We start from the raw sequence: 21,867 nt of genomic DNA on the forward strand, positions 1-21,867 counted from the left end.
GGCTGGGGGGGATTTGGGGGTCCCATGGGGGGGATCTGTGGGGCTGGGGGGTTCCTATGGGGCTGGGGGCTCGCTATGGGGCTGGAGGGGTCCCTATGGGGCTGGGGGGTCCCTATGGGGCTGGGGGCTCCCTATGGGGCTGGGGTCGTTGCCTATGGGGCTGAGGGGCTCCCTATGGGGCTGAGGGTCGTCGCTATGGGGCTGGGGGGCTCCCTATGGGGCTGGGGGGTCCCTATGGGGCTGAGGGTCGTTGCTATGGGGCTGGGGGGCTCCCTATGGGGCTGGGGGGTCCCTATGGGGCTGAGGGGCTCCCTATGGGGCTGAGGGGTCGCTATGGGGCTGGGGGGCTCCCTATGGGGCTGGGGGGTCCCTATGGGGCTGGGGTCGTTGCTATGGGGCTGGGGGCTCCCTATGGGGCTGGGGGGGTCCCTATGGGGCTGAGGGGCTCCCTATGGGGCTGAGGGGTCGCTATGGGGCTGGGGGGCTCCCTATGGGGCTGGGGGGTCCCTATGGGGCTGGGGTCGTTGCTATGGGGCTGGGGGGCTCCCTATGGGGCTGGGGGGGTCCCTATGGGGCTGGGGTCGTTGCTATGGGGCTGGGGGGCTCCCTATGGGGCTGGGGGGGTCCCTATGGGGCTGAGGAGCTCCCTATGGGGCTGGGGGGGTCCCTATGGGGCTGAGGGGTCGCTATGGGGCTGGGGGGGTCCCTATGGGGCTGGGGACCCCCCCCCTTCCCGAACTACCCCTCCCATCGTGCCCCTCGCCAACCGGCGCCGCCACTTCCGGCGCCCGCCGCTCCCCTTCCTTCCGGCGCCCGCCCCTGACGTCACTTCCCCTTCCGGCGCGGCCCGCCATGGCGCCGGTGCGGCTGCGGGCGGCGGCCCCCGGCTCGGCGCGGCCCCGGCTGCGGGCCCAGCTCCTCCCCTGCCGCGTGGGGCGCGACGGGCCCGCGCCTGTGGCCGCCTTCCTGCGGGCCCGGCCCGGCCCCGGCGGCGGTGAGGGGCGGCGGGGGGGGCTGCGAAGGGGGGAGGGGGGACCGGGGGGGCTGGGATGGGGGACGGGGAGGGGGGAGCCACTTGTGGGGCTGGGGGGGGCTGGGATGGGGGAGGGGGGCTGGGGGGGCTGCGGAGGCGGGGCTTGGAGGGGGCACTTGTGGGGCTGGGGGGGCTGGAATGGGGGGAGGGGGGACCGGGGCGGGGCTGGGATGGGGGAGGGGGATGGGGGAGGGGCCAAGGTTGGGGGAGGGGGGATGGGGGGCACTTGTGGGGCTGGGGGGGGGGGGCTGGGATGGGGGAGGGGGGACCGGGGGGGCTGGGCAGGGCTGGGATGGGGGAGGGGCCCAGGTTGGGGGAGGGGGGATGGGGGGGCACTTGTGGGGCTGGGGGGGCTGAGATGGGGGAGGGGACTGGGATGGGGGAGGGGGATCCGGGGGGGGCACTTGTGGGGCTGGGGGGGGGGCTGGGATGGGGGAGGGGCCCAGGTTGGGGGAGGGGGGATGGGGGGGGGGCACTTGTGGGGCTGGGGGGGGGGGGGTCCGAGGGTGTGGGGGAGGGGCTGTGGGGCCGGGATGGGGGAGGGGGATGCAGAGGGGGGCTCCTGTGGGGGTGGGGGAGGGGCTGTGGGGCCGCTATGGGGCAGGTTTGGGGGTGCTGACCCCCCCTCTCCCCCCTCCCCCCAGAGCTGTGGGCCTCCTTCCGGGGGCGGCGCCTGGGGGGCTGGGAGCTGCCCCTCCCCCACGGCTTCCAGGGGCTGCTGCTGGGGGAGGGGCAGCCCCACGACCACGCCCCAGAGCCCCAGGTGAGGCTGCCCCACGTCCCCCACCTCCCCTCCCCCGCTATGGGGCAGAGCCCCCCAACTGACCCCTGCCCCCCAACTGACCTCTGACCTTTGACCCCCCCTCAGGAGCGGTGGGTGACGGTGACGGGGACCTTTGACGTCATCACGGAGTGGGGGGCCGACGCCCTCCCCTCCCCCGCCGGGGGGCTGGGCCTGGCGCTGCAGTGGGGGCCCCTGGCCTGCGCGGTGAGTCCGGGGGGGGGCCGGACCCCCACTTATGGGGCTCGGACCCCCACTTATGGGGCTGAAAGGGCTGGGTCGCCACTTACTTATGGGGCTCAGACCCCCACTTATGGGGCTGGATCCCTGGGGCCCCACTTATGGGGCTCAGACCGCCACTTATGGGGCTGAAATGCCTGGGTCCCCACTTACTTATGGGGCTCAGACCCATACTTATGGGGCTGGACCCTTGGATCCTCACTTATGGGACCCGAGTCCTCACTTATGGGGCTCAGACCCCCACTTATGGGGCCTGGACTCCTGGGTTCTCAGTTATGGGGCCTGAGTCACCACGTGTGGGGCTTGGAGCCCTGGGGCCCCACTTATGGGGCTCGGACCCCCACTTATGGGGCTCGGACCCCCACTTATGGGGCCCAGACCCCCACTTATGGGGCCTGGATTCTCACTTATGGGGCTCGGACCCCCACTTATGGGGCCCGGACCCCCACTTATGGGGCCCAGACCCCCACTTATGGGGCTCAGACCCCCACTTATGGGGCCTGGATTCTCACTTATGGGGCTCGGACCCCCACTTATGGGGCTCGGACCCCCACTTATGGGGCCCAGACCCCCACTTATGGGGCCTGGATTCTCACTTATGGGGCCCGGACCCCCACTTATGGGGCCCGGACCCCCACTTATGGGGCCCAGACCCCCACTTATGGGGCTCAGACCCCCACTTATGGGGCCTGGATTCTCACTTATGGGGCTCGGACCCCCACTTATGGGGCTCAGACCCCTGGCTCCCCCCCTGTCACCTTCTCTCTCCCCCCAGATCCACGCCCCTGTGGGTGATGTCAGCGACGAGGAGGCGGAGCCCTGACAGACCCCGCCCACCCACCGGGCCCCACCCGTGTGCGTGTGGGGGGGGGCGGAGCCTGTGCAAAGCCCCGCCCCCTCCTCAATAAAAATACCAGACCGCGGAGATAAGTGAGGACGTTTAATCGGCGGTTGGGGGAGGGGGCGTGGCCGGGGTGGGGCGTGGCCGGGGTGGGGCGTGGCCTGGGGGGGGTGGTGGGTGGGCGTGGCCTCACCACTTGCCCCGCTTGCTCCAGTCCTTGGGGGTGAAGTGGAGGCACTTGGCGTCGATGCGCAGCACCCGCTTCAGCATCGCCCGCTCGTGGCCCTCCACGATGTCCTCCGACAGCGTCAGGATGTACTGGCCCTGCGGCGGGGGGGCGCTGGGGGAGGGGTGCGGGGGGAGGGGGGCCACGCCCCCACCCCACCCCCCGCCGCCCACCCCCTTCCCATGGCTCCCCCCCCCCCCCCTCCAATCTCCCCGGATCGGGGTCCTGGGTGCGGGGGGGGGGAGGGGAGGGGCGCCCAGGGGTGTGGGGAGTCCCCTCCCCCACCCCGAAACCCTGCCCAACCCCCACCCACCCACTTTCCCCCCCCCCCCCCAAGATCCCCGGATCGGGGCCCTGGGGGGGTTGGGGGGGGGCGGGGCGGGTTTCCCCTCCCCCCTCCCCACCCCCGATCTCCCCGGATCGGGGCCCTGGGTGCGGGGGGGTTGCCCCTCCCCCCGCCCCTCCCCCCGCCCCTCCCCCACCTTGTAGTAGTTGATGAGGTTGAGGTACTGCAGGGTGGAGATGACGTCCTCCTTCTTGATGCTGGTGATCTCGCTGATCTCGCTGCGGGGGGGAGGGGCTTGGAGGGGCGGGGCAGGGGCGGGGCCGCCGAGCTCCGCCCCCCCGGCTGCACACCCCCACCCCCCCCCCCCTCCCCCGGGCCCCCTAAACACCCATCCCCCCCCGGGCAAAGGGCTGGAGGGGGGTGGGGTTTAGGGAGAAGGGGTGTGGCTTGGGGTGGGTGTGGCTTGTGACCCCAGCAGGGGCTGGAGTTTAAAAGGGGCGGGGTTTGGGGGTAGAGAATTGGGGGCGGGTCTTGTGACAGCCCCCCAGACAAGGCAAAGGGGTGGAGCTTAAAGAGTTGGGGTGGGGGCTAAAAGAGGAGGGGTGTGGCCTTGGGTGGGTGGGGCTTCGGGTGCGGTTGGGGCAGGAGGTGGAGCTTCAGAGCAGGGGGTGGAGCTTTGCGGTGGGGGTGTGGAGCTTTGGGGCAGGGGGTGGAGCTTCAGAGCAGGGGGTGGTGCTTTTAGGTGGGGGTGGAGCTTTGGGGCAGGCCAAGGAGCTTTGAGGCAGTGGGTGGAGCTTTGGGTGGGGGTGGAGCCTTGGGTCAGGGGGTGGAGCTTTGAGGTGGAGCTTTGGGGCAGGACAAGGAGCTTTGAGGCAGGGGGTGGAGCTTTGGGTGGGGGTGGAGCTTCAGGGCAGGGGGTGGGGCTTCAGAGCAGTGCATGGTGCTTTTGTGTGTGGGGTGGAGCTTCGGGGCAGGGGGTGGAGCTTTGGGGCAGGACAAGGAGCTTTGAGGCAGGGGGTGGAGCCTTGGGTCAGGGGGTGGAGCTTTGAGGTGGAGCTTTGGGGCAGGGGGTGGAGCTTCAGAGCAGAGGGTGGTGCTTTTGGGTGGGGGTGGAGCTTCAGGTCAGGGGGTGGAGCTTTGGGTCAGGGGGTGGAGTTTTGAGGTGGAGCTTTGGGGCGGGGGGGGGAGCTTCAGAGCAGTGCGTGGTGCTTTTGGGTGGGGGTGGAGCTTCAGGGCAGGGGGTGGAGCTTTGGGGCAGGGGGTGGAGCTTTGAGGTGGAGCTTCGGGGCAGGGGGTGGAGCTTCACAGCAGTGCGTGGTGCTTTTGGGTGGGGGTGGAGCTTCAGGGCAGGGGGTGGAGCTTTGAGGTGGAGCTTCGGGGCAGGGGGTGGAGCTTCGGGGCAGGGGGTGGAGCTTTGGGTCAGGGGGTGGAGCTTTGAGGTGGAGCTTCGGGGCAGGGGGTGGAGCCTCAGAGCAGAGCACGGTGCTTTTGGGTGGGGGTGAAGCTTTGGGGTGGGGGGGTTGGAGCTTTGGGGTGGGGGGGTGGAGCCTCAGGGGAGGTGGGAGGAGCCTGGGGAGGGGGGGCGTGGCTCACTTGATGGTGATCTGGGGGCGCTCGCCGCCCTCGGCCTTCAGCCCCATGAGGATCTCCAGGATGGTCTGGGACCAGTAGCTGCGGTAGGAGAGGAGCCCCAGGTCGGAGAGCGGCTTCTCGGGGGTCCCCGTCTTCCCCTCCACCTTGGAGAGCTCGTAACCTGGGCGGGGCCCGGCGGGGGGGGCGGGGTCACGGCGGGGCGGGGCGGCCCCGCCCCACCCCGCCCCCCAGCAGGGTCCTGGGGGGGAGGGTTGTGCCCCCTCAGGAGGGATTTGGGGGTATCCCCCCCCCCACCAAAGAAGGGTTTGGGGGGGGCCCTTGATGTGTTTTGGGGGGTCCTAAGGGGCTTTTGGGGGCGGCCCCCAGGGCGTTTTGGGGTCCCTAAGGGGGTTTTTGGGGGGCCCTGGGGGTTTTTGGGGGGCCCTGAGGGGCTCTTTGGGGTCCCTAAAGGGGTTTTTGGGGTCCCCCAGGGTATTTTGGGGTTCCTAAGGGGCTTTTGGGGGGGCCCCGAGGGGGTTTTGGGGGTCCCCCAGGGGGTTTTGGGGGCCCTTGATGTATTTTGGGGTCCCTAAGGGGGTTTTTGGGGTCCCGTGGGGGTTTTTGGGGGGGCCCCCAGGGGTTTTTGGGGTCCCCCCCGGGCATTTTGGGGTCCCTGAGGGGGTTTTTGGGGTCCCCAGTGGTTTGGGGGGGGCCCTGTTGGATTTTGGGGGGCCCCGAGACACTCTTTGGGGGCCTTGAAGAGGTTTTTGGGGTCCCCCAGGGGATTTTGGGGTCCCCCCCTGGGTATTTTGGGGTCCCTAAGGGGGTTTTTGGGGTCCCCTGGGGGTTTTTGGGGGGCCCCCAGGGGTTTTTGGGGTCCCCCCCGGGTATTTTGGGGTCCCTAAGGGGGTTTTTGGGGTCCCGTGGGGGTTTTTGGGGGGCCCCCAGGGGTTTTTGGGGTCCCCCCCCCATTTTTCACCTCCCCAGGGGCGTTTTGAAGCCTCTCAATGGGGGTTGGAGGGGGGGGGGGTTGCAGGGGTCCCCAGGGTTTTGGGGGGTCCCCGGGGTTTGGGGGTCCCCAGGGTTTTGGGGGGGCCCCCGGGGGTTTGGGGGGGCCGGGGGGGGGGGCCGCTCACTGAACTCGATGAGGAGCTTGCCGTAGCCGCGGCGCTGGTAGGGGGAGGGTGAGGATGCAGGCGACGTTGTAATCCTCCGTCGACTCCTTCTCCTGGCGACCCCCCCCCACCCCCCCGCTGTCAGCCGGCCCCCGAGAGCGGGGGGGGGGGGGGCCCAAAACCAGGGACCCCCCCCCCCCCCGGGACCCCCCAAACCCCCAGGGACCCCCCAACCCCCCCAGCCCCCTTAAACCCCCTAAACCCCCCCAGGGCCCCCCAAAAGCCCCCTCGGGCCCCTTTAAGCCCCCCAGGACCCCCCCCCCCCCAGCCCCCCAGGCCCCCTAAACCCCCCAGGACCCCCAAACCCCCCCAGCCCCCTTTAACCCCCCAGGATTCCCCAACCCCCCCCCATCCCCCCCCCCAGGCCCCCCCAGCCCCCTTTAACCCCCCAGGATTCCCCAAACTCCCCCCAGCCCCCCCCCAGGACCCCTTTAAGCCCCCCAGGACCCCCCAAAATCCCCCCAGCCCCCTTTAACCCCCCAGGATTCCCCAAAATCCCCCCAGCCCCCCCCCAGGACCCCCCAAAAGCCCCCTCAGGCCCCCCCAGGCCCCTTTAAACCCCCCAGGCCCCCTAAACCCCCCCAGCCCCCTTTAACCCCCCCAAGAGCCCCCAAAACTCCCCCCAGCCCCCCCAGGCCCCTATAAACCCCCCCCCAGCCCCCCTAAACCCCCCAGGACCCCCAAAAGCTCCCTCGGGCCCCTTTAACCCACCCAGGATTCCCCAAAACCCCCCCAGCCCCCCCAGGACCCCTAACCCCCCCAGGACCCCCCAAAAGCCCCCTCAGCCCCCCAGGACCCCCCAACCCCCCCCCCCCCCAGCCCCCTTTAAACCCCCCAGCCCCCCCAGGCCCCCTAAACCCCCCCCAGGCCCCTTTAAGCCCCACCAGGACCCCCCAACCCCCCCAGCCCCCTTTAACCCACCCAGGATTCCCCAAAACCCCCCCAGCCCCCCCAGGCCCCCAGGCCCCTTTAAACCCCCCAGGCCCCCTAACCCCCCCCCCCAGCCCCCTTTAACCCCCCAAGAGCCCCCAAACCCCCCCCAGCCCCCCAGGCCCCTTTAAACCCCCCAGGCCCCCTAAACCCCCCCCCCAGCCCCCTAAACCCCCCCAGGATTCCCCAAAACCCCCCCAGCCCCCCAGGCCCCCTAACCCCCCCCCCCCCCAGCCCCCTTTAACCCCCCCAGGATTCCCCAAAACCCCCCCAGCCCCCCCCAGGCCCCTTTAAACCCCCCCAGCCCCCTTTAACCCCCCCAGGAGCCCCCAAAACCCCCCCATCCCCCCCAGGCCCCTTTAAACCCCCCCAGCCCCCCCCCAGGCCCCTTTAACCCCCCCAAGAGCCCCCAAAACCCCCCATCCCCCCCAGGCCCCTTTAAACCCCCCCAGCCCCCCCCAGGCCCCTTTAACCCCCCAAGAGCCCCCAAAACCCCCCCAGCCCCCCCAGGCCCCTTTAAACCCCCCCAGGCCCCCTAAACCCCCCCAGCCCCTAAACCCCCCAGGATTCCCCAAAACCCCCCCAGCCCCCCCCAGGCCCCTTTAAACCCCCCCAGCCCCCTTTAACCCCCCCAGGAGCCCCCAAAACCCCCCCCAGCCCCCCCCCAGGCCCCTTTAAACCCCCCCAGCCCCCCCAGGCCCCTTTAACCCCCCCAGGAGCCCCCAAAACCCCCCCAGCCCCCCCCAGGCCCCTTTAAACCCCCCCCAGCCCCCCCCCAGGCCCCTTTAACCCCCCCAGGAGCCCCCAAAACCCCCCCAGCCCCCCCCCAGGCCCCTTTAAACCCCCCAGCCCCCCCCCAGGCCCCTTTAAACCCCCCCAGCCCCCTTTAACCCCCCAGGAGCCCCCAAAACCCCCCCCATCCCCCCCCCAGGCCCCTTTAAACCCCCCCAGCCCCCCCAGCCCCCCCCCCACCTTGGAGAAGTAGCCGACGATGTGGAAGCCCTTGCAGTCGTACTCGGTCATGACGTAGAAGAGGAAGGGGTCGGTGTCGTAGTAAAGCGTCTTGTGGTCGAGGAAGCACTTGGCCAGGAGGCAGAGGTTCTGCGAGTAGCTCTGGGGGGGGGGGGCGGGGGGGGTCAGGGGGGGCCCCCGAAATGGGGGGGAGGGGATCCCAGAGGGGCGCCCCTCCCCGCCACCGCCGCCGCCGCCGCCGGACCTTGTTCTTGCGGCCGTCGATCTCGAAGAAGGAGATGGTGCCTTTGCGGTAAATCTCGTTGCCGGGGGGGTGGCGGAGGTCGCATTTGGTCTGGGGGGGGGGAGGGGGGTAAAAGGGGGGGGGGGAGGGGGTAAAAAGGGGGGTAAAAGGGGGGGAGGGGGTAAAAAGGGGGGTAAAAGGGGGGAGGGGGGTAACAAGGGGGGTAAAAGGGGGGAGGGGGTAACAAGGGGGGGAAGGGGGGTAAAAAAGGGGGGAGGGGGAAAAAGGGGTAAAAGGGGGGAGGGGGTAAAAAAGGGTAAAAGGGGGAGGGGGGTAAAAAGGGGGGAGGGGGTAAAAAGGGGGAGGGGGTGAAAAGGGGGGAAGGGGGTAACAAGGGGGGAGGGGGGTAAAAAAGGGGGAGGGGGTAAAAAGGGTAAAAGGGGGGAGGGGGTAAAAAGGGGGGAGGGGGGTAAAAAGGGGGGAGGGGGTAAAAAAGGGTAAAAGGGGGGAGGGGGTAAAAAGGGGGGAGGGGGTAAAAAGGGGTGGAGGGGGTAAAAGGGGGGAGGGGGTGAAAAGGGGGGTAACAAGGGGGGAAGGGGGGGGTAAAAAGGGGGAGGGGGTAAAAAGGGGGAGGGGGTAAAAAGGGGGAGGGGGTAAAAAGGGGGGAGGGGGTGAAAAGGGGGGAAGGGGGGTAACAAGGGGGGAAGGGGGGTAAAAAGGGGGGGAGGGGGTAAAAGGTGGGGAGGGGGTAAAAAGGGGGGACAGGTAAAAAAGGGGGGTAAAAATGGGGGAGGGGGGTAAAAAGGGGGAGCGGGGTAACAAGGGGGTAAAAAGGGGGGGAGGGGGAAAAAGGGTAAGAGGGGGGAGGGGGTAAAAAGGGGGGGAGGGGGTAAAAAGGGGGATGGGTAAAAAAGGGGGGTAAAAATGGGGGGAGGGGGTAAAAAGGGGGGAGGGGGTAACAAGGGGGAAGGGGGAGTAAAAAAGGGGGGAGGGGGAAAAGGGGGGTGAAAAGGGGGGAGGGGGTAAAAAGGGTAAAAGGGGGAGGGGTTAAAAGGGGGGAAGGGGTAAAAGGGGGGGTAAAAAAAGGGGGGTAAAAGGGGGAAGGGGGTAAAAAGGGGGGGAAGGGGGGTAAGAAAGGGGGAAGGGGTAAAAGGGGGGTAAAAATGGGGAAGGGGAGGCAGAGTGGCCCCGAGGGGTCCCCAATCCCCCCAGGGGGGTCCCCAGTAACGGAGGGGGGTCCCCAGTAACGGGGGGGGTCCCCAGTAACGGAGGGGGCTCAGTGATACCCTGGGGGTCCCCAATCCCCCCCAGGGAGGGCAGAGCCGCCCCGAGGGGGTCCCCAATCCCCCCAGGGGGGTCCCCAGTAACGGAGGGGGTTCCCAGTAACGGAGGGGGGTCCCCAGTAACGGGGGGGTCCCCAGTAACGGAGGGGGTCAGTGATACCCTGGGGGTCCCCAATCCCCCCCAGGGAGGGCAGAGCCGCCCCGAGGGGGTCCCCAGTCCCCCCGAGGGGGGTTCCCAGTAACAGAGGGGGTGTTCCCAGTCACGGATGGGGGGTCCCCAGTAACTGGGGGGGGGTCAGTGATACCCTGGGGGTCCCCAGTCCCCCCCAGGGAGGGCAGAGCCGCCCCGAGGGGGTCCCCAGTCCCCCCGAGGGGGGTTCCCAGTAACAGAGGGGGGGTTCCCAGTCATGGACGGGGGGGCCCCAGTAACTGGGGGGGGGGGTCAGTGATACCCTGGGGGTCCCCAATCCCCCCCAGGGAGGGCAGAGCCACCCCGAGGGGGTCCCCAATCCCCCCGAGGGGTCCCCAGTCCCCCCAGGGGGGTCCCCAGTAACGGAGGGGGGGGTCCCCAGTAACTGGGGGGGGGTCAGTGATACCCTGGGGGTCCCCAATCCCCCCCAGGGAGGGCAGAGCCGCCCCGAGGGGGTCCCCAGTCCCCCCAGGGAGGGCAGAGCCGCCCCGAGGGGGTCCCCAGTCCCCCCGAGGGGGGTTCCCAGTAACAGAGGGGGGGTTCCCAGTCACGGACGGGGGGTCCCCAGTAACGGAGGGGGGGTCCCTACCAGGTGCCGCTGGAGGCAGCGGAGGCTGTGGCCGTACTTGAGGCAGAACTCGCAGAGGTAGAGGACGGGGAGGGCCGTCAGCTCCTGGGGGTAGGGGGAGAAGTACCAGGGCTTGAGGCGATGGCGGCCCAGCTCGATGCACTCGATGTTCTTCATCCGCGTGACGATGTCGTCGTGGCTGCGGTCCGAGACCAGGCTGCCCGTCATCCGCGGGGCCGAGGGGGCTCCGTCCGACGAGTCCTGCGAGTCCTGGGGCGGGGGGGGGGGGGGACGGGGACACGGGGGTCAGCCCCGGCGGGGGGGGACCCTGCCGCGGGTTCCCCAGGTGGAGCTTGGGTTGCCTCCCGTTTCCCCTCCCCCGCCTCAGTTTCCCCATTTCCAGGCTCTTGTCCCCCTTTTCTGTCCCCATCTCCCCTCCCCCGCCTCAGTTTCCCCATTTCCAGGCTCTTGTCCCCCTTTTTTGTCCCCGTTTCCCCTCCCCCGCCTCAGTTTCCCCATTTCCAGGCTCTTGTCCCCCTTTTTTGTCCCCGTTTCCCCTCCCCCGCCTCAGTTTCCCCATTTCCAGGCTCTTGTCCCCCTTTTCTGTCCCCCATCTCCCCTCCCCCGCCTCAGTTTCCCCATTTCCAGGCTCTTGTCCCCCTTTTTTGTCCCCGTTTCCCCTCCCCCGCCTCAGTTTCCCCATTTCCAGGCTCTTGTCCCCCTTTTTTGTCCCCGTTTCCCCTCCCCCGCCTCAGTTTCCCCATTTCCAGGCTCTTGTCCCCCTTTTCTGTCCCCATCTCCCCTCCCCCGCCTCAGTTTCCCCATTTCCAGGCTCTTGTCCCCCTTTTCTGCCCCCATTTCCCCTCCCCCGCCTCAGTTTCCCCATTTCCAGGCTCTTGTCCCCCTTTTTTGTCCCCGTTTCCCCTCCCCCGCCTCAGTTTCCCTCGCTCAGAGCCTCTTTTCCCCCCTCCCCCGCCTCAGTTTCCCCATTTCCAGGCTCTTGTCCCCCTTTTCTGCCCCCATCTCCCCTCCCCGCCTCAGTTTCCCCATTCCAAGGCCGTTTTCCCCCCTCCCCCGCCTCAGTTTCCCCCTTTTGCCTCTTTTCTCCTTTTTTTGCCTTTTTCCTTTTTTTTTTTTTTGCCTCTTTTTTCACCCCTTTTTTCCTTTTTTTGCCTCTTTTCCCCTTCTTTTGCCCCTTTTTTGCCTCAGTTTCCGCTTTTTTGCCTCTTTTTTGGCCTCTTTTATTCCCCTCTTTTTGCTCCTTTTTGCCTCTTTTTTGCCCCTTTTTTTCGCCTCAGTTTCCCCTTTTTTGGTCTCTTTTTTGGCCTCTTTTTCCCCCTTTTTTGCCTCAGTTTCCCCCTTTTTTGCCTCTTTTTTCCCCCTTTTTGCCCCTTTTTTGGCCTCCCCCCTTTTTCCCCTCTTTTTTCGCCTTTTTGCCCCTTTTTTGCCCCTTTTTTGGCCTTTTTGCCCCTTTTTCCCCCCTTTTTTGGCCTCTCCCCCTTTTTTGCCCCTTTTTTTGCCTCCCCCCCTTTTTTGCCTCTTTTTTCACCTTTTTGCCCCTTTTTTGCCCCTTTTTTTTGCCTCAGTTTCCCCCTTTTTTCCCCCTTTTTTTGCCTTTTTGCCCCTTTTTTGCCCCTTTTTTGGCCTCTCCCCCCTTTTTTCCCCCTTTTTTCCCTCTTTTTTCCCCCTTTTTTCCCCCTTTTGCCCCTTTTTTGGCCTCTCCCCCCTTTTTTCCCCCTTTTTTCCCTCTTTTTCCCCCTTTTTTCCCCCTTTTTTCCCCCTTTTTGCCCCTTTTTTGGCCTCCCCCCCTTTTTTCCCCTCTTTTTTCGCCTTTTTGCCCCTTTTTTCGCCTCGTTTTCCCCCTTTTTGCCTCAGTTTCCCCTTCCCCCCCCCCCCCCATTCCCAGCCCCTCTCCCCTCCCCGCCCCCCCCCCCCCCGCGCCTCAGTTCCCCCCCCTCAGGGCCGCCCCCCCGCCCCCCCGTCCGTCCCCCCGTCCCCCCCGTCCGTCCGTCCGTCCGTCCGTCCGTCCCACCTCGTCGGTCCCCAGACAGGCCGATTTCCTCTTGCGCCCGGGCTGGGCGGCCACCGCCCGGCGAGCGGAGCCGTTCTGGGGGGGGGGGGGTCAGCAAACAGCACCCCTCCCCCAGCACCACCCCCCTGCACCCCCAACCCCCCCCCCACCCCCCCTGCACCCCACCACCCCCCCCCCAGGACCCAGGGGTCTCCCCAAGGGACTGGGACACCCCCCCCCCATCTGGGGACCCCCCCAGGGTTTGGGGAACCCCCCAGGGTTTGGGGACCCCCCCAAGGGACTGGGACCCCCCCCCCCCCCCGATCTGGGACCCCCCAGAATTTGGGGACCCCCCCCAAGGGACTGGGACCCCCCCCCCGATCTGGGACGACCCCCCAGGGTTTGGGGACCCCCCCCCACTCTGGGGACCCCCCCAGGGTCTGGGGACCCCCCCCCAGAATTTGGGGACCCCCCCAAGGGACTGGGACCCCCCCATCTGGTACCCCCCCCAAGATTTGGGGAACCCCCCCAGGGTTTGGGGACCCCCCCCAAGGGACTGGGACCCCCCCCGATTTGGGGGGACCCCCCCAGGATTTAGGGACCCCCGGGTTTGAGGACCCCCCCAGGACCCAGGGGTCCCCCCAAGGGGCTGGGGACCCCCCCCGATTTGGGGACACCCCCCCCCCCGCTCTGGGGACCCCCCCCAGGATTTGGGCCCCCCCCCAGGGTTTGGGGACCCCCCAAGGAGGGGGGAGGGGGTACTGGGGGGTTACTGGGAGGACTGGGGGGGGGTTACTGGGAAAAGCGGGAGGGGCTCCTAAGCGGCACCTGCGTTAATAAGCGATTACTGGTGTTACTGGTTGGTTACTGGTGTTAGTGATCAGTGACTGGTGCTACTGGTCAGTTGCTGGTGGGTTACTGGTCAGTTACTGGTGCTACTGGTCAGTTGCTGGTGCTACTGGGCACTTACTGGCTTTACTAAGAGGCTACTGGTCTTACTGGTTGGTTACTGGTGTTACTGATCAGTTACTGGTGTTATTGATCAGTTACTGGTGTTACTGGTCAGTTACTGGTGGGTTACTGGTTATTTATTGGTGGTACTGGGTGCTTATTGGCTGTACTAAGAGCCTACTGGTCTTACTGGGAAGTACTGGGAAATGACTGGTGTTACTGGGAAGCTACTGCATAGTCGTTCTTGCTGAGTAGTTACTGGTTAGTTACTGGTGTTACTGGTTACTTACTGGGACATTATGGGCTTTATTGAGACAATATTGGTGTTACTGGGAAGCACTGGGAACTTACTGGTGTTACTGGGAAGCCACCAGCTGCTACTGGTGTGAGTGAGAAGGTACCACACAGCTACTGCTCCTGCTGGTTAGTTACTGGGGTTACTGGTTAGTTACTGGTGTTACTGGGAGCTTATTACCTTTACTAAGAGACTACTGGTATTACTGGGAGCTACTGGGAAGTTACTGGTGTTACTGGAAGTTTCCCAGTTGCTACTGGTGTGTCAGAAGTTACCACACAGTTACTGGTCTTGCTAGTTAGTTACTGGTGTTACTGGGCAGATACTGGTACTACTGGGCAGGTACTGCTTTTATTAAGGGTATACTGGTGCTACTGGGAAGTACTGGGAACTTACTGGTCTTACTGGAAGTCTCCCAGTTGCTACTGGTGTGTGAGAAATTACTGCATGGTTACTGGTTTTGCTAGCCAGATACTGGTCTTGCTAGGTAGTTACTGGTGTTACTGGTCAGATACTGGTGCTACTGAGCAGGTACTGCTTTTATTAAGGGTATACTGGTGTTACTGGGAAGAACTGGGAACTTACTGGTCTTACCAGAAGTTTGCCAGTTGCTACTGGTGTGTGAGAAGTTACCGCACAGTCACTGGTCTTGCCAGTTAGTTAATGGTGTTACTGGTCAGGTACTGGTGTTACTGGGCAGTTATTGTTTTTACTAAGGGGATACCGGTGTTACTGGGAAGAACCGGGAATTACTGGTGTTACTGGGAAGTTGTTGCGTGATACTGGTGGGAACAGAAAGCTTCTGAACAATGCCGCTGCTCCTGGGCGGTTACTGGTGTTACTGGGGGGGGGGGGTGTCGCTGGCGTTACTGGGCGCTTACTGGCATTACTGGGCGCTTACTGGCGTTACTGGGCGGTTACTGGGAAGCACTGGTCTCACCTGGGGGAAGACGGAGGCCTGCGAGGTCTCGGTGGCGGCGGGGACGGGGGTGGCGGGTGACACCACCTCCACCTTACGCTTCTGCGGGGACACCCGTCAGTCCCTCCCAGTCCATCCCAGTCCCTCCCAGTAAGGCCCAGCCCTGCTGCTGGGAGCAGGAAGAGGGTCCCAGTGCTCTCAGTATTGCCCCAGTACCCCCTAGCAGTCCCCAGTGTCCCCCGCCAGTGCTCCCAGCATCCCCCCAGTGCTCCCAGCATCCCCCCAGTGTTCCCAGTAGTCCCCCAGTGCTCCCAGTATGGCCCCAGTAGCCCCTAGCAGTCCCTAGTACACCCCCAGTAGCCCCCCAGCAGCCCCCCCAGTGCTCCCAGTATGGCCCCAGTAGCCCCTAGCAGTCCCTAGTACACCCCCAGTAGCCCCCCAGCAGCCCCCAGTGCTCCCAGTATGGCCCCAGTAGCCCCTAGCACACCCCCAGTATCCCCCCAGCAGCCCTCCCAGTATGGCCCCAGTAGCCCCTAGCAGTCCCTAGTACACCCCCAGTATCACCCCAGCAGCCCCCCCAGTGCTCCCAGTATGGCCCCAGTAGCCCCTAGCAGTCCCTAGTACACCCCCAGTATCACCCCAGTGCTCCCAGTATGGCCCCAGTAGCCCCTAGCAGTCCCTAGTACACCCCCAGTAGCCCTCCAGCAGCCCCCCCAGTGCTCCCAGTATGGCCCCAGTAGCCCCTAGCAGTCCCTAGTACACCCCCAGTAGCCCCCCAGCAGCCCCCCCAGTGCTCCCAGTATGGCCCCAGTAGCCCCTAGCAGTCCCTAGTACACCCCCAGTAGCCCTCCAGCAGCCCCCCCAGTGCTCCCAGTATGGCCCCAGCACAGCCCTGCCCCGGGAGCGGGGGGGCTCGGGGACACCCGGGGCCGTGGGGACGGGGATGGGGACAGGGACCCACTGGGGACAGGGATGGGGACGGGGACCCTTTGGGGACAGGGACCCCTTGGGGACAGGGATGGGGACCCCTTGGGGACAGGGACGGGGACGGGGACCCCTTGGGGACAATGACAGGGACCGCTGGGGACAGGGATGGGGACCCCTTGGGGACAGGGACCCCTTAGGGGACAAAACCAGGGACCCCTTGGGGACAGGGACCCTTTGGGGACAATGGCAGAGACCTGTTGGGGACAGGGACAGTGACGGGGACCCCTTGGGGACAGGGATGGGGACAGGGGCCCACTAGGGACAATGACAGGGACCCGTTGGGGACAGGGACCCCTTGGGGATGGGGACCCCTTGGGGACAATGACAGGGACCTGTTGGGGACAGGGATGGGGACAGGGACCCACTGGGGACAGGGACCCCTTGGGGACAATGACAGAGACCTGTTGGGGACAGGGATGGTGACGGGGACTCGTTGGGGACAGGAGTGGGGACCCCTTGGGGACAGGGATCCCTTGGGGACAAAACCAGGGACCCCTTGGGGACGGGGACCCCTTGGGGACAATGACAGGGACCCCTTGGGGACAGGGATGGGGACAAGGACCCACTGGGGACAGGGGCCCCTTGGGGACAAAACCAGGGACTCCTTGGGGACGGGGACCCCTTGGGGACAGGGAGGGGGACAGGGACCCCTTGGGGACAATGACAGGGACCCGTTGGGGACAGGGATGGGGACAGGGACCCCTTGGGGACGGGGACCCCTTGGGGACAGGGAGGGGGACAGGGACCCACTGGGGACAATGACAGGGACCCGTTGGGGACAGGGATGGGGACAGGGACCCCTTGGGGACAAAACCAGGGACCCGTTGGGGACGGGGACCCCTTGGGGACAGGGATGGGGACAGGGACCCCTTGGGGACAATGACAGGGACCCCTTGGGGACAGGGACAGGGACCCCTTGGGGACGGGGACCCCTTGGGGACAGGGACCCCTTGGGGACAGGGCCGGTGACAAAACCCCTCCAGCACCAGGGGCCACCACGGGACCTCTCGGGGGCCCCGCTGGGGACGGTTGGGGACGGTTGGGGACAGTTGGGGACAGTTGGGGACAGTTGGGGACCCTGGGGGTTACCGTGGGGCGCTGGGGGGCCGGGGGGGGCTCGGCCTCGCTCTCCTTGGGCAGGTGAAAGCGCAGGGTGATCTGGACCGGCACCGAGCCCGGTGGCCCTGGTGGCCCTGGTGGCCCTGGTGGCCCCGGTGGCCCTGGTGGCCCCGGTGGCCCTGGCAAGCTCTTCCCGCTGGCGGGGGCCGCCGGCAGCGCCAGGTCCAGGCTCTTCCTCTGCGCCGGGAGGAAGAGGAGGCGTTTAGGGGGGGGATGGGGACACGGGGACGTGGGGACACGGGGACGTGGGGACACGGGGGTGGCTTTGGGGACAACGGGGGGGGGGGGGGTGGGGGGTGGCCGCCCCCGAGCCGGGTCTCCCCGCCGCCCTGCCCTGGCCGCTTGTCCCCGGTGGCCCCTCCCCGGGTGACGGCGATGTCCCCAGGGTCCCCTAGCGGGGGTGGGGGATGTCCCCAAGGTCCCTTAAGGGTGGGGGATGTCCCCAAGGTCCCCTAGAGGGGGTGGGGAATGTCCCCAAGGTGGCCCCTGGGGGGGGGGGGGGGGAGGGGTGGGGATGTCCCTTGGGTCTGGGGGGTTCCCCCCCCGCCCCCTCCCAGGGGTGGCCCCGGGTGTCCCCAACAGTTCCCGGTGTCCCCACGGGACGCGGGGGTGTCCCCCCGCCGGGGGTGGCTGGCCCCTCCCCTCCCGCCCCCCCCCAAGGTTTGGGGACGTCCCTCGGCTCCGGCTCTGTCCCCAACGGCTCCGGGTGGCCCCTCCTGGCCAACGCGTCCCCGCCGGGCTGGGCCCTGTCCCCAGGGCTGGCCCCTGTCCCCAAGCTGTCCCCTGTCCCCTGTCCGTGTCCCCAGGGCTGGCCCCTGTCCCCAAGCTGTCCCCTGTCCCCTGTCCGTGTCCCCAGGGCTGGCCCCTGTCCCCAAGCTGTCCCCTGTCCCCTGTCCGTGTCCCCAGGGCTGGCCCCTGTCCCTGGTGTCCCCTCAGTGCTGGCCCCTGTCCCCACGCTGTCCCCTGTCCCTGCTGTGTGTCCCCAAGGCTGTCCCGTCCCCAAAGCTGTCCCCTGTCCCTGGTGTCCCCCCAAGGCTGTCCCCTGTCCCCACGCTGTCCCCTGTCCCTGGTCTGTCCCCCCAGGACTGTCCCCCTGTCCCCACGCTGTCCCTTGTCCCCACACTGTCCCTGGTGTCCCCTCAGTGCTGGCCCCTGTCCCCACGCTGTCCCCTGTCCCTGGTGTCCCCTCGGGGCTGGCCTCTGTCCCCATGCTGTCCCCTGTCCCTAGTGCCCCCCCAGGACTGTCCCCCTGTCCCCACGCTGGCCCCTGTCCCTGGTGTCCTCTCAGTGCTGGCCCCTGTCCCCACACTGTCCCCTGTCCGTGTCCCCAGGGCTGGCCCCTGTCCCCGCGCTGTCCCGTCCCTGCTGTGTCCCCAGGGCCACCCCCTGTCCCCATACCCCACCCCCCAGCTGTCCCCTGTCCCCACGCTGTCCCCCCAGGGCCACCCCTGTCCCCAAATGCCCCCCCCAACAACGTCCCTCCCCAAACCCACCCCCTCTCCCCGGGACCTGTCCCCCTCCGCCCTGTCCCCAGCGTCCCCAGCGTCCCCAGTGTCCCCAGCGTCCCGTGTCCCCATGTCCGCAGCATCCCCGACATCCCCAGCGTCCCCCCAATGTCCCCAGCGTCCCCAAGATCCCCAGTGTCCCCCTGTCCCCAAGATCCCCAGTGTCCCCAAGATCCCCAGTGTCCCCCTGTCCCCAACATCCCCAGTGTCCCCAAGATCCCCAGTGTCCCCCCATCATCCCCAGTGTCCCCAGCGTCCCCAAGATCCCCAGCGTCCCCAACATCCCCATGTCCCCAGCGTCCCCGCGTCCCCATGTCCCCCGCGTCCCCATGTCCCCAGCATCCCCATGTCCCCCGCGTCCCCATGTCCCCAACGTCCCCAGTGTCCCCAACATCCCCATGTCCCCAGCGTCCCTGCGTCCCCAGCGTCCCCATGTCCCCCACGTCCCCATGTCCCCCACATCCCCATGTCCCCAGCGTCCCCATGTCCCCAGCATCCCCATGTCCCCTGCATCCCCGCGTCCCCATGTCCCCTGCATCCCCCTGTCCCCTGCATCCCCGCGTCCCCATGTCCCCTGCATCCCCGTGTCCCCAACATCCCCAGCGTCCCCATGTCCCCAGCGTCCCCATGTCCCCAACATCCCCAGCGTCTCCAACGTCCCCAGTGTCCCCAACATCCCCATGTCCCCAGTGTCCCCAGTATCCCCAACATCCCCATGTGCCCAGAGTCCCCATGTCCCCAACATCCCCAGCGTCCCCAGCGTCCCCAACATCCCCATGTCCCCAGTGTCCCCAGCGTCCCCATGTCCCCAGTATCCCCATGTCCCCAACATCCCTAGCATCTCCAACGTCCCCAGCGTCCCCAGTGTCCCCAACATCCCCATGTCCCCAGCGTCCCCAGCGTCTCCAACGTCCCCAGTGTCCCCAGCGTCCCCATGTCCCCAGCGTCTCCAATGTCCCCAGCGTCCCCAACATCCCCGTGTCCCCAGCGTCTCCAACGTCCCCAGTGTCCCCAGCGTCCCCAGCATCCCCATGTCCCCTGCATCCCCGCGTCCCCAGCGTCCCCAATGTCCCCATGTCCGCAGCATCCCCAACATCCCCAGCGTCCCCAAGATCCCCAGCGTCCCCCGCGTCCCCGCGTCCCCATGTCCCCGCGTCCCCCGCGTCCCCATGTCCCCATGTCCCCGCGTCCCCCGCATCCCCGCGTCCCCACGTCCCCCGCGTCCCCCGCGTCCCCATGTCCCCGCGTCCCCGCGTCCCCCGCGTCCCCGCGTCCCCATGTCCCCGCGTCCCTGCGTCCCCCACGTCCCCATGTCCCCATGTCCCCACGTCCCCCGCGTCCCCATGTCCCCACGTCCCCCGCGTCCCCGCGTCCCCCGCGTCCCCGCGTCCCCATGTCCCCGCGTCCCCGCGTCCCCATGTCCCCGCGTCCCCCGCGTCCCCCGCCCCTCACCGGGTCGCGCTCGGGGGAGCCGGGCCGGGAGCCGGGCAGCCCGTTCTTGGTGGGCGTCTTGGCCTCCTTCCGCGGCACCTGCACCCGCTTCAGGTCCAGCCGGTCGGGGGTCACCCACTCGTCCAGCCGCTTGTTGACTGGGGACGCGGGGGGGACACGCAGGGACGATGGCACCCCCGCCGCCCCTCCCTGTCCCCCCATGTCCCCTCCGTGCCCCCCCATGTCCCCTCTGTGTCCCCTCAGAGCCCCTCTGTGTCCCCTTGTAGCCCCTCTGTGTCCCCTCAGAGCCCTTCCGTGTCCCCACCCCACCCTTGGGGACACCAGGGGACAGATGGGGGTGACAGGGGGGTGCTGGCATCCCTAGAAGCCCCCATGTCCCCTCCATGTCCCCCCATGTCCCCTCTGTGTCCCCCCATGTCCCCTCTGTGTCCCCTCAGAGCCCCTCTGTGTGTCCCCCCCATGTCCCCTCTGTGTCCCCTCAGAGCCCTTCCGTGTCCCCACCCCACCCTTGGGGACACCAGGGGACAGATGGGGGTGACAAGGGGGTGCTGGCATCCCTAGAAGCCCCATGTCCCCCCATGTCCCCTCTGTGTCCCCTCAGAGCCCCTCTGTGTCCCCACCCCACCCTTGGGGACACCAGGGGACAGATGGGGGTGACAGGGGGGTGCTGGCATCCCTAGAAGCCCCCATGTCCCCTCCGTGTCCCCCCATGTCCCCTCTGTGTCCCCTCTGTGTCCCCTCGTAGCCCCTCTGTGTCCCCACCCCACCCTTGGGGACACCAGGGGACACCGGGGGAGGACAGAGGGGTGCTGGCACCGCCAGGACCCCCCATGTCCCCTCTGCGTCCCCTCAGAGCCCCTCTGTGTCCCCTCAGAGCCCTTCCATGTCCCCACCCCACTCTTGGGGACACCAGGGGACAGATGAGGGTGACAGGGGGGTGCTGGCACCCTTAGGACCCCCCCCATAACCCCTCCATGTCCCCCCACGTCCCCTCTGTGTCCCCTCAGAGCCCCTCTGTGTCCCCACCCCACCCTTGGGGACACCAGGGGGGGACAGATGAGGGTGACAGGGGGGTGCTGGCACCCCTAGGACCCCCCCATGTCCCCTCTGTGTCCCCTCAGAGCCCTTCCATGTCCCCACCCCACCCTTGGGGACACCAGGGGGGGACAGACGGGGGTGACAGGGGGGTGCTGGCACCCCTAGGACCCCCCCATGTCCCCCCTAGAGCCCCCTCCGCGTCCCCACCCCACCCTTGGGGACAGCAGGGGACACCACGGGGGTGGTGGCCCCCCCTCCCCCGTGTCCCCCCCGGTGTCCCCCCCCCCGTGTCCCCCCCCGTGTCCCCCACTCACAGTCGATGTAGTGGACGTAGAACAGCTTCCGCCCGCTGATGTCCTTCACGCTCAGGATCTCGGCCAGCGCTGGGGCACGGGGGGGCGGGGGGAGGGGCGATGTCACCACCCCCCTTTTGGGGACCCCCCCCACCCCCCCCAGCCGGGGGGGGGGGGGCAAACCCCGCCCCTGCCCCCCAAATGCCCCCCCCCCCCCGTGTCCCATCCCAACCCCCCTCAACCCCCCCCCGGGACACCCTGCCCGCAGGCCCCTCCCCTCCCCTGCAAGCCACGCCCCTCCCCTCCAAGCCCCTCCCTTCCCCTGCAAGCCCCGCCCATCTCTACAAAGCCCCGCCCCTTCCCAACCCCCACCCCCTGCCTCCAGGCCCCTCCGATTCCCCCAAGCCCCGCCCTCTCCTCCACCCCGACCACACCCCTCCCGCAAAACCACGCCCCCCCATAAAAGGCACGCCCCCTCCCTCACAGACCCTGCTTCCACCCAGGCCCTGCCCTGGCCACTAGGCCACGCCCCCCGTAGGCCACGCCCCCTCCCCCTCACACTCCGCCCCTGCGCGCAGGCCCCGCCCCCCTCGTCCAACCCCCCTCTTCACGCAGGCTCCGCCCCCCTTCTCCAAGCCCCGCCCCGCCTCACGCCACTCATCCTCGTTGTCCTGGTTACGGCGCAGGACGGGCAGGCGGCAGCCCTCGGACACCTCCCCCTGCCGAAAGGGGCGGAGCTTCAGACCCCCGGAGGTGGGGGGGGGGGGTCCCCAAAACCCCGGGGGGGTCCCCGAAAGCCCGGGGGTCCCCAAAATCCCGGGGGGGGTCCCCGAAACCCCCTCCCCGCCCCCCGCTCCCCACCTCCGCCATCCTCCCCGGCCTCCGCTTCCGGGCTGCCGCCTTCACTTCCGGGATCCCTTTTCCCCGCCCCTTCCGGTTTCGCTATGGGGTGGGGGGGAAGGGGGCGGGGGTTGGCG

General features: G+C 67.8%; 2 protein-coding genes across 2 annotated transcripts; one reads left to right on the plus strand and one right to left on the minus strand.

Moving 5' to 3' along the window:
- The first annotated feature begins 727 nt into the window (after window positions 1-727).
- On the plus strand, window positions 728-2,984 carry RNASEH2C (ribonuclease H2 subunit C). Its single transcript, XM_087773031.1, has 4 exons — window positions 728-994; window positions 1,678-1,796; window positions 1,902-2,021; window positions 2,830-2,984. The coding sequence occupies exons 1-4, from the start codon at window positions 853-855 to the stop codon at window positions 2,875-2,877; spliced, it is 429 nt and encodes a 142-aa protein (XP_087629157.1). The 5' UTR covers window positions 728-852; the 3' UTR covers window positions 2,878-2,984.
- KAT5 (lysine acetyltransferase 5) lies at window positions 2,980-21,833 on the minus strand. The gene is given in 15 exon segments (XM_087773003.1): window positions 2,980-3,219; window positions 3,604-3,685; window positions 5,001-5,160; window positions 6,116-6,159; window positions 6,161-6,207; window positions 8,057-8,197; window positions 8,301-8,390; window positions 10,342-10,590; window positions 12,353-12,427; window positions 14,518-14,598; window positions 16,573-16,779; window positions 19,560-19,696; window positions 20,912-20,980; window positions 21,543-21,609; window positions 21,752-21,833. Coding segments are annotated over 15 exon segments (1,593 nt in total). The 5' UTR covers window positions 21,761-21,833; the 3' UTR covers window positions 2,980-3,084.
- Window positions 21,834-21,867: the final 34 nt, after the last annotated feature.

The sequence above is a fragment of the Nipponia nippon genome, unplaced genomic scaffold, assembly GCF_047370975.1.
Source record: "Nipponia nippon isolate SJK-2023a ecotype South Korea unplaced genomic scaffold, ASM4737097v1 scaffold_38, whole genome shotgun sequence".
NCBI lineage: Eukaryota > Metazoa > Chordata > Aves > Pelecaniformes > Threskiornithidae > Nipponia > Nipponia nippon.